Below are 20689 nucleotides of genomic sequence, written 5' to 3'. Positions count from 1 at the left end.
AGAAAATTGAGAAACAAGAATTGAAAACAAAAGAACTAAGAGTGAGCTTTTCTTTATTTATTTTTTTCTTTGTTATCTCAATAGTGATGCTGTCTCTTTTCTTTGATAAAAGCCTTTCGTACCTTGGAGGGTGTTTGAAATCGTTGGTATTGACGCCACAAAACAGCACAGCCTTTTTTAATTTTCAGGCAAGCAATGCAAACATTGGACAGGAAATAGGTGGAACAAAAGAGCATGGTGTTTTGTCTCTAAAACCATCAAACAATGCACAAAGAACACCATTAACAAGATAAGCAAAACAGTAGTGTGGTAGACAGGAAGTTCTATCTGTTATCCAATAAAACAGTTGTCAAAAGATCTCTCATTATGTTGGCGAGTATTTTTACAATATATGCTAATCGTTCCTGAGGCTGACCTCAAACTATTTGTATGTGGGACCCACAAGGTAAACACTGTGAGTCCATGTAAAAACTGAGAACGTGCCTCAAGTCGGGCCTGAGCTGTGAAAATTACCTTGGGCCAGTATCGGTCCCAGGCTTGGGTTGAACCCGGCCCAATGCCCACCCCCTACCTAGAACAGACCTTGGGTTGAACCCGGCCCGATGCCCACCCCCTACCTAGAACAGAGCTGTTATTATGGCTTTAATTCCTGTTGAAACTTGACCAATAGATCATGAGTCTAATCCAAATTGGCGACAACGGCCTACGAATTATTGCACATATGAATGACTGTTGGGCCCCTTTTTTTAATTCTTCTAGGGTTTTGGTTTCCTTTTTAGATCTTATATTTAATTGGAAAATGTAAACCCTTCGGATTAGGGAAGGCAACATTTCTGATTAGTATTCAATATCTAATTGAACCGCTTCTAAAAATTGAATATGGAAAAGATTTAACATCGGACTAAAAAATCTGTTTAAATTTTAAGAGACGTCATACAGTGGGATTCATATTTAAGTGAAAACTAAATGAGGTTTGGACAATATTGAATTTTAATAAATATCCCATATCTAAAATCCATATTTGAAAGTTGCTTCTTAACATATCAGAATGTTGTTTATATTTAATTTAAAAGTTGGATGTGAATTTAAAAAACAAATTCAGATCAGATTCATAGTGTACAATCAGATTTAGATGCGGTATAGAGTCATATAACTTTTCATCATTTGTATTAGAACCCAAAATCAAATCCGAAAAAATGGACTTTATTATTCCCATGGTAAATTTGAAGCCTAAAGTTAAATCCAAGGTATGATAGAACATCATATCTCTAAGCAGATTTGATGTCATATCTGAGATACAAGTCTATCAAACACATAATTTTTAACTATTAGGGAACCCCTGTTTTATGTTGTGCTTTTGTGTCTCTCACTATATATTAATTTTTTATACGTTTGTTAATACTTTTTATTAAGTCTATCAAATAAAAAGTTAGACACTTTTGCTAATATGGAAAGAACTTTTGGTGCAACCTTTTTCATAATACTTTCTAATATCACAAAATTGTATTTTTACCATTTTAAGCAAAGTGTGACTTTGATCAACAATAGAAACGTTTTATTTTCTTCAATTTTAAACATGTAAACAGGGAAAGAATCTCATTGAAATCCTATATTAATAATAAGACGCCATTTAAATGATTTGACCGTATTTCTTTTATTCCTCGAATGTAACCTGGCCTCCTCTGTTTGCTCTTCTTTCTCCTTCTCATATACTTTTGGTGAATTCTTCTCTTATGTGCTCATTCGAGTCAGTTGATCATACACCAAATATCCTGAAATCCGTATTTCCTAGGATCTCACTAATTCTTGCTTTTCTCTTGACTTAGTTAACGAAATCACTGTCATGTTTTCCTGTATTTTCATCTGAAATTTCCAACTCAACTATTGCATTTAATGATAATAAGAAAAAAGTTATAACAGCCCCTTGATATAAGAAGCAATATTGGAATGCTTCCTATTATCAATCCTATGGGTGAGGGAGATGATGATCACACCACTTGGTTGAAGGCCGAAGCTCCAGCCTCTTTAATTTCTTTTGCCCGTAGGGTCCAGAGCTCCTTTTATACCAGGTGATGAGATCTTCACATACTGTTACTCATGAGTGGAGGCAAGGGGGGATGGGGTGTGGGGCTTTCGCCGATATACCACAAGTTACTATACTCATGGTACTAACGAGAGGGCTTTCCCGCCCAAGGTGTGCTCTAGTTGTAAGGCTTAGTCTTGTGCTACCGTCTAAGACAGGCCGGATAACATGATGGCTGGGACAAATAGGTATGAGAAAATTTTGAAATATGAGCAAACATGCAAAATCGGTTGTCTCTAATGCAATGTCTCCTAAGATGATTAAAACAAGTAGAACAACAAACATTGTTTTCAACCAAACCTTAAATTGAGGAGGGTTATATTTGATCCTAGATTTAGGTGAATATAATTGATCCTCCTCAATTAGTCTTATATGCAAGAAAGCAAACATAATCACCAAGCAATATAATGAAATGCCGATGCGGTCAAGGACAAAGAAGGGGGCATGCCTTATCATCAGCAATACGTGAGATGTTGAAGTTGGTGGAAAAACATCAATGATAATCATAGCCAATCGATGACAGGCCCCAACAGGATCTCCATCTGTTCGCATCACCAAAAATATTTGGTTTTTGAAGTGCTCCAGAAAAATGAGGTTTCATTTTGTAATGAGAGAGAAATGGATTAACCATTCTCGGCGCTTTTACTGGGGTAACCAATCCAAGGGCTATGTTTATTCTTGATGCATTTCATTTTGGTTTAACATCTTTTAGCCTAAATATGATCTAGTGTTTGAGAAAATGTTAAAGATTCGATGTTTCAAGATTTTGAGAAAATTTTGAAGAATCATTTGAGAGTATAAAACATTTTTATTTGAGAAAATCTTAAATTGAGAAATCTTTACAAATGTTGTTTGGAAACATTTGAATATCACTTTTGGAAATCACTTCAGTGTTCTCTTAAGACTTTAAGTAGGTGATTTGAGGTTTTGCTCCAATTTGGTTACTACCTAGTCAGAACTCCATCTCATCTTGCTTAAGTTCTTTTAGAGAGGTTCTTGTGATCATTCATAGTGTAAAGTGAATGTAAATACATGAATGCATTGATCTTACATTATTAGAATGAAATCATTCATTCCTAGCATAACATTCATCTAAAAGCATTCGTATCACCACATACATCTAAATTTCTCATTTTTATTTATGGCATTGTCACAAGTATTGTTATGAAAAGAAAAAACTTTTTGAAAATAGAATGAGATTGTAGACCATAAAGCATGATTCTACTATTGGTTATTACTTGATTTTTGGTCTTGGCGAAGACAACAAATGAAGAGTTAAAACTTTAGATCTTTAAAGAAGAATATCCGAAAGAATGGAAAAGAATGAAATACTTTCAGAGATAAAAAAAGAGAGAAAGAAAGAAATTTTAAAGCTCACTAAGTAAAAGACTTAAAAAGAGAGGGAGATACGTATCTTTATACGTATTTTATATGTGTATACATATTTATATATGTATCTTTATATGTATTTTATATGTACATATATATATATATATATATATATATATATATATATATATATATATATATATATGAAAACTTGTGAAAAGAAAGTATTAACTCAAATGGAGAGTACAAAGGGAAGGAAATCAGTATTGCCATGATGATAATGATAATCTCCAGGGTGAAGTTGGTGTTTGGGACTTAGAGTTCATGGTCTAATGAAGCTGACAATTTAGCATTAGACTACCAACTTTAAGATCCAAACACCATCATCACTATTGTCATCATCATTATCAACATAGCAATCATGCTTTTCTTCCATTTGTTTGTACAAAGAAAAGAATTGGAGGAGGAGAAGACGGCAAAATGGAAATATTTTTCATCTCTCTAGTTTATTATTTAACGTTATTGATGTGGTCTCTCTATAGTCTAGTTCTCTCTCTCTCACTTTCTCGTTTTTGAGATTTGTATTTTTTTCCTTACATTTCATGTTCAAAATGCTTTTCACCTGCAATTATCATTTTCTTTTTATCTTTGAAGAGAGACTTGCTGTGGATATTTGATTCTTTGGTGCTAATTTATTTCTTTCTTTGCTTGTTGGTTGCTTTCTTTTTAAAATCTTCTCTTTAATTTCTCTTCTTAACTAAGTATGCATTGTTAGAACACCAAATGCTAAACGAGAGAGAACAAATGCTTCATTTTTCTTCACCAGCTCCTCCTCCTCTTTTCTCCTTTTCTTCAATTTGTTAGTACAAAGAAAAGAATTGGTGGAGGATAAGACAGCAAAATAGAAACATTTTTCATCTCCCTGGTTTATTATTTACCAATACTGGTGTGGTCTCTCTATAGTCTGGTTCTCTCTCCCTTTCTTGTTTTGAGGTTCCCTCTTTCTTTCTCGACATTTCATGTTCAAAATGCTTTTCACCTGTAATTATGGTTTTTTTTTTCTTTAAACAGAGACTTGTTGTTGATATTTGACTCTTTGGTGTTAACTTATTTCTTTCTTTTCTTATTGTTTTTTTGCTAAAAAAATTTGTCTGTAATTTCTCTTTTTAATTTATTATGCATTGTTGGAGACGAGAATTAGAAGAAAGGAGAGAAACTGACCATAGAGAGACCACACCAAGAAAATAGAATGCTAAACTAGAGAGACAAATGCAACATTTTCTGTGGCTAACCCTTGTTCTCTTGTCTCTTTTGTTTCTACAAATGGATAGAAAACATGATTAACAAGATGATAATGATTATCATGACGATGAAGTTGGTGGTTGGGACTTGGAGTTGATAGTTTAATGGTGTTGACAGGTTACCATTAGACCGTCAACTCTGAGACCCAATGACCATCATCACCGTCATCATCATCATTGTCATCCTGGTTATTATGCTTTTCTTTCTTTTGTTTCAAGAAAATATATAATTGGAGGAGCAGAAAGGGAAACTGAAACATTTTTCATCTCTCTGATTTACCTTTGTTATTCTTGGTGGAGTCTCTCTATTATATGGGTCTCTCTGTCCTTCTTGTTTTGGGATTTCGTTATTTGGTGCTTATTTATTGCCTTTGTTATTGGTCGCCTTTCATGTAAAATGTTAGTAATTTCTCTTTTTAATTTATTCTGCTTTTTGGATGTGAGATCAAGCATGAGAGAGAAAAAAACTAAAGAGAGACCACACCAATAGTGCCAAATGCTAAACCAAAGAGAAAATTGCTCCATTTACTCCTTTGCTTTTACAAAAAGAGGGAAAACACTATCACCATGATGATAATGATGATCATGACGGTGAAGTTGGTGGTTGGAACTTGGAGTTGACAGCTTAGCATTAGACCGTCAACTTGGAGACCCAATGACCATCGTCACTGTCATTATCGTCTTGGTAATCATGTTTTTCTTCTCTTTGTTTCTACAAAGAAAAGAATTGGAGGAGGAGCAGTTGGGGAGAATGAAGCATTTTTTATCTCCATGATTTAACATTTGGCACTATTGGTGCTCTCTATTGTATGGTTCCATCTCTCCTTGTTTTGGGGTTTCCCATTTTTTTCCTAGCTTTCATGAAATAGTGATGAAAATGAAATGTTTCTTATAAAAAATAATCAGGTCAATAACTAAATAAATTAATTGTAATATCATTGTAGTAATCTCACCCAAGTTCTATAATTAAATAATAAAACCAATTGACGTACTTCATTTGACAAATAGAACTTTGTTCTTGTTAGTCTTACTCTCAATAACATGAATACTCTTGTAAGTCTTATTTTCATTTCCCCAATTTTCAAACTTTGTACTCTCCCTCTCTCTCTCTATTAGTTGTAAGTTTTACTTTCATTTTGCTTGCTGTTTTATGACTCTGCCGCTTCATTTATCACCCAAGTTCTATAATTAAATAATAAAACCAATTGACGTACTTCATTTGACAAATAGAACTTTGTTCTTGTTAGTCTTACTCTCAATAACATGAATACTCTTGTAAGCCTTACTTTCATTTCCCCAATTTTCGAACTTTGTACTCTCCCTCTCTCTCTCTATTAGTTGTAAGTTTTACTTTCATTTTGCTTGCTGTTTTATGACTCTGCCGCTTCATCTATTCACTCTCCCCCCTCCTTTTATTCTGCTTTATTGTGCTGTTGTCTTTATATTTTATTATTTTATTTTGCTTTTGCGGCTTGTTCTTGTAAATAGGGGATTTCTTGCCCCTAAATTTTGTTGTGCATTCTCATTTTATCGGCTTTCTCTCTCTCTCTTTCTCTCTCTCTCCCTCCGGATAGCTCTTGTTCTCTTTGGATTAAAAGTGTGGATTCTAAGCATCTTTAATGGTTTTAGGGTTTTGTTTTAAAGAAGGATATTCTTCCTTTTTTGATTTCTTTCTTTTGCTCCTCCTGATTGCCACATTACTGGACTTTTCAAGAACTTGCAAAGTACACTCTCAAGAAAAGAAAAGAACAGAGGGAAAAGAAAGAACGACCTTGCTTCGAACAAGACCATAAAACCATTAAAGATGCTTAGAATCCGTACTCTTAACCCAAAGTGAGTGAGAGAAACAGAGAAATAGAGAGATAAAGAGAGAAAAATAAAAATCAGAAAAAAACACTCACCTGATCACTTGGTGTCAGCTCTGGAAGAAGAACAGAAGCGTAAGTTCGGCTGAATGAGTCAAAAGAAGAGAGATGGTTATATATATATATATATATTGGGAAATATAATTATCTCCTTTCTTCCACCTCATTCATCTAAACATGCGCTTCCATTTTCTTATAGTTATGACACTAAGAGGCTGTTTGCAATGTAATAGTAACACTTTATTACTTTCCAATGATATATGTTTTTTATAAGATCATGATAATATTATGTAAAATAGCATGGTCTACAGTTCCATCCTTAGCAAACCAATGTTGTCATATGAATTGGTAGAGATGTCAATATGTCAGATTTGGATCAGGTACCTGATTGAACTGATTCAAAAAAATCAGATATGGAGAAAAAATTAATATCCGATTAAGAAATCAAATCAGATTCAGATTTTAAAAAATGACATCTGATCGGACTTGGATTCAGATATACAAAAATATCTGATTGAATTTGGATATGGATTAAGATCAGATTTATTTTTAAACAAATATCATATTTCTAATGCTTACAATTTAAAAAATGGTAAAATTTGGTTCATAATTGGAATTCAGATTCGGATATGAATATAAAAATCAGATTCGAAATCAGATTGGATTCAGATTATGAAATTACATTTTGCGTTCAGATTCAGATTCATATATGACTATTATTTATTTAGCTAGGGGCTTTGTACAATGCATGCATTCCAAACCATTTTGTTTATTTTGCTTAAATTTCACTTGGGAAAAAGTTCTCGCAAGAGGGCTCATACCAAGACCACACTGCGCGAGGCATTCCCAATGCACTCGCTTCAGAGCTACGGGCTTTGTTTGCACACAAAGACAAAAGTTTGGAATGACATTAAAAGTTTTACAGCCTGAGTGAGAACTTGTTCCCAGGTACAATTTAAGCAAAATATAAAAAAAAAAAAAAGACCACGAAGCACTCACAAAGCGTATGGCTTTGCTCATGACATGTTTCACTTTGGAGTTATATACTAACTTGTTTTATGGACCCTATAACATTTTTTAATAATAAAGCCTTATTTGACATATGGAAAGCCTTATTTCACATTTCTATTTTCCATCTTATTGTTTTTGCTTTTTATGGTGATAAATATAAGGATGGGAGCCTCTACTAATGTGTGATGAAGGTCAATAGAACTATGCCAAGCGTCAGTAAAACCTAGTGATGTGCCAGTACAAAAATGTCACTGAAGCTTTCATTGACGCAAAAATACAAGTCAGTAAAAATTTGGTTTCTACTGTCGTGAAGGTGGAGTGTGGGTGGCACAGGCTATACCGGTGAACATTCGCACTGCAGAAGGGTTCAAGGCTTTATGCCGCTCTGGAGGGTAGAAATTAAATTAGTGGAAAGATTGACCAGTAAAAACTCCGTCCGTTTTGGCCATCAATCAATTTCACCCCCACCACACTCACCATTATGTATGTATATTTTAGGGACTAATTTCATTGTCTTTTCTATGCTTCGCCACTTGTGTACGCTAGCTATCTCGCTCTTTTATATGAAAAGAAAGTGAAGGTATATGGAGAATTAATTGAAAACAAAAATAAAGAACAATCGCACTGTGACTGCTCATGGTGGTTTGAGATAGTCGATTCATCGTTCCTATGCCAGTGAGAGACAGAGGGAGAGAGTCCCAAGGGCATGCAACCATAGCCATACGGAATTTTGTTTCATCAAAATTGAATTTTGTTATAGGTGAAACAGTTAAGCTTTGGACTTTGGAGTTCATCTAGTAATAAATCAGAGAGTATTGCTTGCTACTAGTTAGTCATTTTTTTTCTTAAGAATTGAAAATTGAGTCTCATGGACCGTTTATTTTTGTTGTGAGGAGAAGCATGGATAACCATCAAAAGCCTCTGTTACGTAGGATGTCAATTTTGCCATTGTATACTTAGATTGTCATTAATTCATTAGAAAAGTTTTCTAGCAGTGTGGTTGAAGAAATATATGGCATTGATTGTAATCACATGATTATTATGATCTCTAGTTACAATTTGACAAACGCAGGACCACGTATGACCTTGATGCCAAGTTATCGCATTTATAACTTGAAAGTGATAAATTGAGAAGGAAGATCATGCAGATAGAGAAACTAAATGGAGGGCAACCAACCTTGACTTCATAAATAAACTTTTAATGATACAAATGATTAGCTCGAACGGCAAGCCTCAATCCTAACTTAACGTTCTTCAATACCATCAGTATAGTATCCTCCAAAAATCAAATAGATAACGAGAGAGAGAGTGCCCGTGAAGGGAAACCAAAGAAAATGAAATAAAAAAGTTCCAAACATCTATTACTACTGTTGCTGAAATTGGGTTAATTAGGTAATCTCTTGTTTTCCAAAAGTACAATGGGCACTGGTGTTATGAATGTTGTCAATTAAGTCTTGTTTTGGACGACCAAATGATAAATTGCCATTTGATTAGACAGCATATCTTTGGCAAGGGAATAAGATTTATCGGAGTAGAACACCTAATCATAAGGGTTGGCTTAAGTGGCTGAGTAGAAAAAATTTCTAGAAGCTCTTCACAGAATTTTATGTTTGAAAGGGCATTCATATGCATAACATAGCAAATATTTAAAGCTGTTAATTTGAAAATAAAGAAACCTTGAGGGGCTTGTACAGCCTATATGTAGCTCCGCCTCTGGTTGACTCGAAGCCTTTGAGTTAAAGAAAATTCAAAAGTTCAATACTTAACAGCGCTTGGTGATACTTAAAACATAATTTTGGAGGCAAAAAACCATTTTACGGAGCTGATATAATCACACTCAAAACTGAGCTTGTGAAACAACCAGTTTTGCTAAAATGGTGTTTTTAAAGTTCAACACATAAACCGGATCCTAAAAGCAAATTTAAAAAAAAAAATCAAGTTTTAATACAACCTGGTTTTCATTGACCACTTTTTTCTTTTGGAGTGTCACACAAACACTTGATAGAGCAAGTTTGAAGCATAATTGAGATGGTAGTACAAGTAAGTAAGGACATAGGCTAACAGCCTCAGCCTCAAGGGGCATAGCGTAGCTGGTTGAGCTAGGGGCCTGTACTAAGGCAGGTCTCTAGTTCGATTCTCGTGGGCGTTATGTTCCTGTGTCTTAAGGCGGTAGGGCGCGGCATCTAAGCTGAAGGGTGCACCGTTGCTATCGTTGACACCGACGCAGCTCAGGACCCCGGAGGCAGGAGGAATGGGGGGGCCTTCGGGCCTTTTTCGGGCGGTGGGATTAATACCCCTTGCTCACCCGAAAAGGACATAGGCTAACATGGTTTGGTTAGATAAGTAGTCAGGCTCGGGCCGGGCCACAGCCTATAACTACAGTTTGAGGCCTGCCCAACAACCCAGACCCAAGCTCGGGCCTGGCCTAGCTCGGCCAGATTCATACCAAAAAATATTTTTAATATAAAATAGTATATAAATATAATTTAATCATAATAAAATAGACATAAAATTATATATATAATAATAATAATAAAATAATAATATTAAATATGAAATTATCAGGGTCAGTCCAGTTGAGTCAGACCCACTAGGATGACCTGATAATTGGGTGCCGGGCCGAAGCCCGATTCGAGCCAGGTACCTGGCCCGGTGCCCCAGAGATGATAGGAGAATTGAGATCCAATAAAAGGCAAACACAAGATCCAATTTCCTAACATCTAAATCCAATTGGCCCGTGGTCTAATTGACTCTGTCGAAATTGAATAGTTACAAGATTGACTTGAACCGCTCTTTCAACATCGTTCGGTCGAGTGTCAATAGTCAATCTCTGCAATGTTTGGTTTCCTCATGCATGGCAAAGTTTGTCACAGATATTTTATACACCATTTCAAACAGCCCATGGTACCTAGGGATGTCAATGGAATGAGTTAGAATCACATTTTTTTTTTTTCGTATTTAATTTTGTCAAAATGGCTCCATCTGATCCAAAAGGGGCGAAGCCAGAAATTTTTCATGAGAGGGGCTGAATTAAAGTTTCTAAATTTTGACTATGACCCAAATATCTTTCTTCATAATTGTTGTATAAATCAAGTGAAATTTTTTAAAATTTACATATGATTTTTTTTTTGAAAAAAAAAAATTGATGTGGGGCCAAGGCCCAAGGGCCCTACCTTGACTCCATCCCTAGATCCAAATCTATTATATTGACATCCCTTTTGATACTATGAGTATTGTTTAGATCTCTGATGTGGGACCCACAAGATAATATCCAGAACCTCTGATTTTCTTGACATCAAGTATGTTGGAGACAAACAAACTCCCCTCTCGATGTATCGAACTACTGATCAAATGTGCTATCTTAGGCCTGAATTATTTAATTATGTAACGAATTTGCCTGGGCTTGAGTCATAAAAATGACCCTCAGGCTTTAGATTAGCGGATAATTTATCAGGCCAAGACAGGCTGGGTCATCGAGGCTCGTTGGGTTCTTTGTAAATGTTATGTACACAAAGATCTCTAAGATTATTTTTATGTATACAAACTTATATATTTTTATAAGGATTATACATCTCACCAAACCTAGTCAAGAAAGTGGCCCTATGGTCAAGTTTAATTGGGTCTGGCCTGGTCCGATAACTTGCCAATCAAGAGGACAGATTGGGCTTTAGCCGGGCAGGCCTCCCCTACCTAGTCATTCTGGGTCCCGTGCCAAGCCTTTATGTAATAAATGAAAAGTTTTTTCTGATTGATGAAAGAGTGTGCTCTAATAAAACAAGGTGCACACATTTTGATTTTAATGTATTTTTACATTTTTTTTTGTCCTTGTTTTAACTTTTTAAGTTCTTTTGCGATTTACAAAACGAGTAAAAATGATAAAAAGGATAAATACTGTTGATGTATTCGGTAAATAAAAGCTCAAAACCATTTTTCCCGTGATCGATAGGTGGCTTGAGGCAATCTGGTTCAAGATCATGTTCTCTTCTGTTGTTAAATAAAAAATATTGGAGGACGCACTATAAACTGTTGTCAATTATCAATTTGAGTTATCAAGTAACATTCAACATATAACAACAAAGAAATGCCTTATATACATATATCAATATATACATATATAATTACAAAAAAAATATTTTTGACAGATTTCTGAACATTTTTTTATTAAATTTATCAAATAAAAGGTTAGAATCTTTTGCTAATGTATAAACAAAATTTAGCTGCAATCTTTTTCAACATTTCTTTCGATATTTGTTTTTCCAATTTTAACAAAGTGTGACTTTGATTAACAATAGAAATAATTGCTTTCTTAAATTTGAAAAAAGTAAGAAGGGGAATAATCTCAATGAAATGCTATAATAATAGGACAGGGTATAGTTTGACCATATTCTATAAAGTATGGCGTCAAATATAAAAAGCCACGTTAAAATCTAGGAGAAAATCAGAAAACTTATGGTAGAAGATCAAGCTCGAGTAAATGAAAAATATTTTGCATTCATTGATAATAAAAAGGAAATGGAACAACTCCTTAACTAAAAGAGCAATCTTGGATGTACGACCGCTATATAATGAAACGCTGCACATTATCAACACTATGGTCGATAGTTGTGGCCTTCCATGGATATAAGTGATAGCGATTATACACTGAACCATGTTAATTTGCTTGTTGGTACCTCGGACTGCCATCTTGGTCGCATTTCAACTTGCATGTGGGTAACCTCTTGTTTATAGTACAGAGACTCGAAACAAAAACTAGCTGCCTACCAACCCCCACCCTTACCATTTCACCAACATTCTCAGGACTTATCTCCTTCTTCTTCATTATATATATATATAGATATAGATAATGAATCAGTTAGGTCTCATACTACACCTCATGAAGTGGATTTTGGAAGGTTTTTTTGAATGAAAATTGTAACATAGAACATGGTTATTGGCCCTAATTTGAATTGACAGCTTACCTTTCTAACATTTAATCAAGATTCCTTTCCTTTGTTGCTTTCCTTTATTGAAGTGGGGACTTCCTTTTCAATCGATTAATTCTCGAGTAAATGAAAAATATTTTGCATTCAATGATAATAAAAAAGAAATGGAACAAATCCTTAACTAAAAGAGCTACTTTGGATGTACGACCGCTATATAATGAAATGCTGCACACTATCAACACTATGGTCGATAGTTGCAGCCTTCCATGGATATAAGTGATGGCGATTATACACTGAACCACGTTAATTTGCTTGTTGGTACCTCGGACTGCCATCTCGATCGCATTTCAACTTGCATGTCAGTAACCTCTTGTTTATAGTACAGAGAGTTGATGCCCTAATGATTTAAAACAAAAACCAGCTGCCTACCAACCCCACCCTCACCATTGCACCAAAACTCTTAGGACTTTGCTCCTTCTTCTTCATTATATATATATATATACATATATATATATATATATATGTATAAATCAGTTAGGTCTCATACTATACCTCATGAAGTGGATTTTGGTAGGTCTTTTTGAACGAAAATTGTAACAAAGAACATGGTTATTGTCTCTAATTTGAATTGACAGCTTACCTTTCTAACATTTAATCATGATTCCTTTCCCTTGTTGCTTTCTTTTATTGCAGTGGGGACTTCCTTTGCAATCGATTAATTGGTCCAAATATAAGACAGTAAATGAGAGATTCAAATTTATCCTGACCTTTATTTTTTTGTTTTCATCCCTTTTCTTGCCTTCGTTTTAAAACCATGAGTCTATGGAGGGTATATATTTTCAATATTTGGTACAACAACAAATAGATATTAAATGAAAGCAACAAAGGAAAGGAATCCTGACTAAATATTAAAAGGTAAGTTGTCATCTCAAAGTGGAGCCAACGGCCATCTTCTGTATTTGTTACAATTTTGGTTCAAAAAAGCCTATCAAAATCCATTTCATGAGAGACATTGGTTTGAGCCCTCACTACACAAGTCTCACATGCACTACCCATGTGGAACATGACATTTAAAAGGGAGGAAGAAGGGAAGGAGGGAGGAGGAAAAAGGGAGGAAGAAGGGAAGGAGGGAGGAGGAAAAAGGGAGGCAGAGGAAGAAGGGAAGGAGGGAGGAGGAAAAAGGGAGGAAGAAGGGAGGAAGAAGGAAAGGAAGGAGGAGAAAAAAGGGAAGAAGAAGGGAGGCAGAGGAAGAAGGGAAGGAGGGATTAGGAAAAAGGGAGGAAGAAGGGAGGCAGAGGAAGAAGGGATTAGGAAAAAGGGAGGAAGAAGGGAAGGAGGGATTAGAAAAAAGAGAGGAAGTAGGGAGGCGGAGGAAGAAGGGAAGGAGGGAGGAGGAAAAAAGGAGGAAGAAGGGAAGGAGGGAGGAGGAAGAAGGGAGGCGGAGGAAGAAGGGAAGGAGGGAGCAGGAAAAAGGGAGGGAGAAGCGAGGAAGAAGGAAAGGAGGGAGGAGGAAAAAGGGAAGAAGAAGGGAGGCAGAGGAAGAAGGGAAGGAGGGAGGAGGAAAAAGGGAGGAAGAAGGGAGGCGGAGTAAGAAGGGAAGGAGGGAGGAGGAAAAAGGGAAGAAGAAGGGAGGCGGAGGAAGAAGGGAAGAAGGGAGGAGGAAGAAGGGAGGTGGAGGAAGAAGGGAAGGAGGGAGGAGGAAAAAGGGAGGAAGAAGGGAAGGAGGGAGGAGGAAGAAGGGAGGTGGAGGAAGAAGGGAAGGAGGGAGGAGGAAAAAGGGAGGAAGAAGGGAAGGAGGGAGGAGGAAGAAGGGAGGTGGAGGAAGAAGGGAAGGAGGGAGGAGGAAAAAGGGAGGAAGAAGGGAAGGAGGGAGGAGGAAAAAGGGAAGAAGAAGGGAAGGAGGCAGGTGAAAAGGAAAAAAAAAAAAAAAAGATCCAATGACAAAATCACAAGAACAAAGCAGAAACCAAGGGGAGAAGAAACGATTTCACCTCTCGCACTTCCCCTCTTTCTTCCTCTTGCACGAAACGAAGCAGCTGTGAGTGTGATGGCATCCCTCTTTCCCCATCTTCCTTCCTCTTGCATGTGACGGTCGATGCCTTAATGGGCAGAAATTTTAAAAGGGGAAGGAAGAAGGGAACGAGGGAGGAAGAAGGGAGGGAGGGAGGGAGGAAGAAGGGGGAAAGAAGGGAGGTGGAGGAAGGAATGAGCGAAGGAGGAAGAGGTGAGCAATGGTCAAAAAAGAATTCTGGAAAAATATTTCTACCCCTTTGGCTGGAAAATTTTTTTCGGAAATATATTTCCGTTTTCAACTTTAACCATAAAAAAAAAATTCCACGTTTAATTAACAAGAAAAATTTTAAAAATTTAAATTTTTTTTCCTCCGCTACAGGGTTTTCCAACCCATCAAACGGGCCCTAAGGTATACGTTTAACAGTACATACCATCATAATATGTGGTATCATATACCATATTTAAGTAACGGTGGGCATACATAATACCAGATAAGCTGTTTAGGCCATCAGGTCATTATGACCATTGACGTACCTGACCGTTGGATAAGTGATGTAATGGAATACTATCATTCCATAGGTATAACTATTATACCATATCATTATGATATTTCTGTCTCTTACAGTATACTATATCACTTGTACACAAATAATTTGCTCTTATTATTAATCCTTATATAAGCCTTCCATATATGTCATGGAATATACTATGTAGAGCATATAATGAACCGTATATATGCTTACACCCTCTTTTGTGTGTTACAAAAGTGGTGTATCTCAGTGCACCGTTACTAAAAGCTATTATACTGTATAATAGTACACATACAGGTGATCTCGGAAGATAGTATCAGCCATATCAGCTGTTATTAATATAGGGCTAACAACAGAAATTATTATAATCTGTTTATACTATAATATATGTACTGTCTGTATAATACCAGTGAACACAGAGACCCAAACTATTTACAGTATTTAACAGATTAAATATAACATGTACCATGTTACTAGAGTATAAGTTAAATATATGTGTATCTTATAACAATATAATATGTTATACAACTAATGACAATATAGGGTATGTAAATATACATTGGTATTAATACACATATCTTTATAAGGTATATGTATATACTATATAATGGAGAATATACTGATGTTATGCATATACTCTACTATATATGTACTATATGATAGTGTATACGGATTATAATATGTTATACTGTATATATATGGGTTACAATTTACATATTATCATATACTATAAGATTACCATTATTACACTACGTATAGTAAATATATGGTATATGTTTATAACATAGATAAACATATACCATATATTACAATTATTATATATGCTATAAGTTTATATCCTATATAGTACATACACTATAACCAATATGTTATTGTTATAGTTATGGTTATACTGTACATATACTATAACCAATATGTTACTGTTATAGTTATGGTTATACTGTACATACATGTACGTCACACTGGACTATAAGGTTACTGTTTAGCTATATCAGGGCACTATCATCTAACATATGTGTTATACAGTATCATTGTTATATACACCTATTATAGTGTACTATAGTATATGGTTATAATATAGTATATATACTGTATGGTATGTCAGGTTATAAGTCATATAGCCGGTTATAAGTCTTCTATTATAGCATATATAATAGTTGTATGCATATAGCTTACAGCTATGGCTTATCACCCATAGCTGTAATAGATTAAACCTTATATACTATTGTTTGGTTTATATAGGATGGGTATACTATCCTATATAACCAATAATCATATTATGTTATAACGGTTAGATAGTCTGGTAATATTAAATATCTATGTTATACACATACATTTCACTAGTATCTTTGATAACATGCATGCAATTAAACCAATGGTTGTAACAATAGTGTACTGATATACACAATGAGCATGTATAACTATTTTGTGAATATACTGTGTTAAATACTTTTAGAAGTTCATTAGAGGTTTTTTGAAATTTTATAAAGTTAGAAGGGTCCACTTTGTTGTTTTCTTATTTCTAGTGGACTAATTTTGTAAAGTTCTTAATACCCTAATCTCTTTTAATATCAGTTAGGTTTACGTGAATGAAGATTAGAATGTTTCCTTTCTCTCTCTCTCTCTCTCTCTTGTCCCTTTCTTCCTCCCATAATGAACATGGTATTTGAGCGACGGCCCTAGGGATTTAGGGTTCCACGCTCCTTCCCTCCCTTCCTCCTTTCTCATCTTTCCCGTCAGCTAGGGTTTCATGTCTGAAATCATTGCTGATTACAAAAGGAGCAATCAAACTGGTTGGTTAAAAGGGGCTAATCACATTTAACATGTCGAGACGTGATTAGCACCCTGATGTTGCTGATTGAAGACGTTGAGTTGCAGAAAAAAAAAACAAATCTGATGTCGTTGTGAATCTTGCTGCCGTGGAAGAAGGTCATGCCATTGATAAGGGTATGCTGATCAAATCTGATGTCATTGTGTATGTTGCTGCCATGGAAGAAGGTCAGGCCATCGACAAGGGTGTGCTGATCTGCTTGGTTGGGTGATGCCTCGTGGATCTTCACATTTAGAGGTATGTTTTATTGGCAGCGTTGAAATCATATGGAGGGGGAACATCATTGAAGTCGTGGTGTAGACTGGTTTCAGATTTTTTTTTGGGCAGCATCGTTGGAGTCAAGATTAGTTTCAGTTTGCCTTGTTTTCCAGCATAGTTTACGTTGAGTGGAGCTGTCCAACCTATACATGCTTGCTGCCTAATATCTATATCTAATACTGCTGCTTGATATCTACATCTGACCAAAGTTATCTACGCCTAAAACTAGCCTGCTATTCTCTGGTTGCGTTCATATTGCTGCACGTCTGGTTGTGTTCATCTTGCTGCATTTTCTTTTTGGATGTGATCCACATATTCTATAATTTTACTATGGCTGACAGCAATAGGTCAGAAGGGCCTAATGAATATAAGATGGCGGGTAACTCCTTCTCCTATGGAACCACAATCAAACTTGATGGTTCAAATTATGAAATTTGGTCGAGGGTATTTATGATGTCGGTGGCTGGTCATAGGAAGAAATATATTCTTGAAGAAGATGAACCTCTTGAGAAAAAATGAATATATGCTACTTGGGATGAAGATAATAACATTGTGATGTCGTGGATCATGAACAGTATAGAGTCTCGTATCGCTCCAACGATTGCATACTACACCAAAGCTAGAGATATGTGGTCTTTCTTGAAGAAGACATATTCACATGCTACTAATGTTATTAAGATCTTGCAGTTGGAAGAAGAACTTTGTAACATACGGCAAGGTGATCAAGACCTATCACAATATTTTGCTATGTTGACTGCTGCATGTGAGAGGTTAAAAGCTCTTCGTCCACCGTGCAAGCACTGCTATGCATCTCATTTTGAAACTGGTATGGTGGCAAAGTTTTTATCTTGGTTATCTTCAGAGTACTCTGTGGCAAAGTCTCAAATCCTCACAGGTAGTGATCTTCCAGACTTAGCAGACACATATAACAAGCTGAGTCGCCTCGCTGTCACTCTTTCTCAGCCTACACATGACATACCAGTCTCCGCACTTGTGATATCAGGAGGAAGGGGTCATAGTTCTTTTGCTAGCACGAGAGGAGTGTCATAGGTCGTGGTGTAGGACGCGGCAGATTTCAGTGCTCTTATTGTGGCAAGCTGGGTCATTTAGAGGACCGATGTTGGGACAAACATCCTCATCTTTGTTCTGCTGGGTCATCAGGGCATGGTGGAGGGAGAACATTATAGGAAAGAGGCCTTCTTCGTCTAATGCACCTTCCTCACAAGCTACAGCTTCTATGGTTGAGTTCCCTACCTCTGCTCCATCATACTCTCTCAACTTAAGTAAGGAGGAATATGATCTAGTTCTTGCTCAGAGGTCCTCCCTTGCACTCTACTCAGCTTTCACTATTGGTGCCCCGACCACTGACCCAGGTATGGTATGGATGATCGACTCAGGAGCTTCCAAGCATTGTTGTAATCAGCCACATATGTTTCTACCATTAATCAGGTTCACTACACCATAACACGTAAGTTTGACTGATGGCAAATTGTCACCTATTCTAAGCAGCGGGGATATCTACCTCACATCTTTGGGCACCATTATCCATGTGCTATATGCTCCTAAATTTCTTGTTCATCTGTTATCTGTTAATCAATTGGCTAGAGACTTACAGTGTAAAGTCATTTTTTATCCTAGTTCATGTTCTTTTCAGAACTTACAAACTGGGAAGACAATTGGTGGCGGCTATGAACGGGAGGGACTCTACTTTCTCTCTACCCCAGTCAATGTCGCTGCATCATCATTCACATCGAAGCCAACTCCTTTGCAGTGGCATCTCAGACTGGGCCATCCCTCTGTGTCCAAACTTTGTCGCATGTTTCCAGATATTCCTGCATCAGAATCTTTCCTATGTGAAGCATGCCAGTTAGGCAAACATACACGTAGTAGGTTTCCCTCGAGTCAGAGTCCATCTAGTAAGAGTCCTTTTGATTTACTTCATGTTGATGTTTGGGGTCCCAGTCGGGTTTCTTTTCGTTCACGTTTCTGGTATTACATTGTTTTTGTTGATGATTTTACCAGAGCCAGTTGGGTATTTTTGTTACGGGAAATGTCTGAAGTCATTTGTATTCTTCAGAGATTTATCAAGGGAAAAAAAACTCAGTTTGATTCTATTGTCAAAAATATCTACACTGATAATGCTCTTGAATTTAAATCTTCTGTTCTACTTCAATTTTATGCCGATCATGGGACTCGACCACAATATATATATCCCCACACGTCTCAACAAAATGGTATCGCGGAACGTAAACATCGTCAGCTTCTAAATGTGGCTCGTACCCTCATGTTACACACTCATATGCCCGCCGCCTACTTTTGGGGTGATGCTATTCTTACAGTTTGCTATCTCACTAACTGATTGCCCTCGTCAGCCATTCAGAAACGCATCCCCATCCAATTACTATACCCAGATCAACCATTATTCCATATGCCTCTCAAAGTATTTGGATGCACCTGCTTTGCACACATCTTAGGCCCAACTAGAAACAAACTTGCTGCCCAGGCTATTAAATGTGTGTCCATTGGTTTTTCTACCAATCAAAAAGGGTATCGGTGCTTTGATCCCCATACCAAGAAAGAGATTGTCAGTGTAGATGTTACATTCTTTGAGTCTCGTCCATATTTTTCCACTTCGTGTTCTACCATGTCTGAGCATCCAGTTTTTATTCCTCTTCCTATTCCCCCAATTTCACTTGAGTTTTTGTCTTGTTCTCCATTGTCATCTTGTGATCTTTTTCGTCATCCTCCACTTGTCTATACTCATCGTCAAAGTCCTTCTCCCAACTGTCCACCAACATCTTATCATGAGGTAAGTTTCACTGATAAGACTGACTCAGGTAGAAATGATGACTTCTATGCAGATGATCTACCAATCTCCATTCGCAAGGGCCAACGATAATGCATGATGCATCCAACCTCTAACTTTGTTTCTATGAATCATTTGAGTACAATTTTGGTGCAGTTTGATCAAGTTATGTCTAGTCACACTATCCCATCATCTCACCACCAAGCCTTGTTAGATTCTCGATGGAAGCAAGCTATGCAGGAGGAAATGGATGATCTTCTCTCTCGGGAGACTTGGGACTTGGTGGATCCCCCACTAGATTATGATGTTGTCGGCTCCAAATGGGCATTCACTATCAAATATCATTCTGATGGTTCCATTGAGCAATTCAAAGCACGCCTTGTTGCAAAAGGTTATACACAGACTTATGGGGTTGACTTTTTTGAGACGTTTTTCACCAGTGGCAAGGTTAGGTACTATTCACCTAATTATCTCTCTCGCAGTTCAGCAGGATTGGCCTCTTTTCCAGCTTGATGTAAAAAATGCATTTCTATATGGTGATCTCTCTGAAAGGGTTTATATGCAACAACACCTGGTTTTGAACATCAGGGGGGTATTCCAAGGTATAAAAACTCAAAAAGGCTATCTATGGACTTAAACAAAGTCCCCGTGCATGGTTTCATAAGCTAAGTGAGATTCTATCTAAGTGTGGTTTTCAAAGATCCCAACTTGATCATTCATTGTTTATCAAGTGCAGCACA

General features: G+C 36.5%; 1 protein-coding gene across 1 annotated transcript; it reads left to right on the top strand.

Moving 5' to 3' along the window:
- Positions 1–17698: 17698 nt before the first annotated feature.
- LOC116255259 (uncharacterized) lies at positions 17699–20462 on the top strand. Its single transcript, XM_031631034.1, has 4 exons — positions 17699–18186; positions 18305–18521; positions 18798–19175; positions 20106–20462. The coding sequence occupies exons 1-4, from the start codon at positions 17699–17701 to the stop codon at positions 20460–20462; spliced, it is 1440 nt and encodes a 479-aa protein (XP_031486894.1).
- The last annotated feature ends 227 nt before the right edge of the window (positions 20463–20689 follow it).

This window comes from Nymphaea colorata, chromosome 5, assembly GCF_008831285.2.
Source record: "Nymphaea colorata isolate Beijing-Zhang1983 chromosome 5, ASM883128v2, whole genome shotgun sequence".
Classification (NCBI taxonomy): Eukaryota; Viridiplantae; Streptophyta; class Magnoliopsida; order Nymphaeales; family Nymphaeaceae; genus Nymphaea; species Nymphaea colorata.
This window is presented reverse-complemented; position numbering and strand designations above follow the sequence as displayed.

Excerpts from the sequence above, each read along its gene's own strand:
- LOC116255259 (XM_031631034.1), top strand. The coding sequence starts at position 17,699 with ATGTCGTGGATCATGAACAGTATAGAGTCTCGTATCGCTCCAACGATT. Across the intron at positions 18,522-18,797 it reads CGACCACTGACCCAGGTATG|AACTTACAAACTGGGAAGAC; the intron begins GTATGGATGATC and ends TGTTCTTTTCAG. Across the intron at positions 19,176-20,105 it reads ATTTTACCAGAGCCAGTTGG|TTTGATCAAGTTATGTCTAG; the intron begins GTATTTTTGTTA and ends ATTTTGGTGCAG.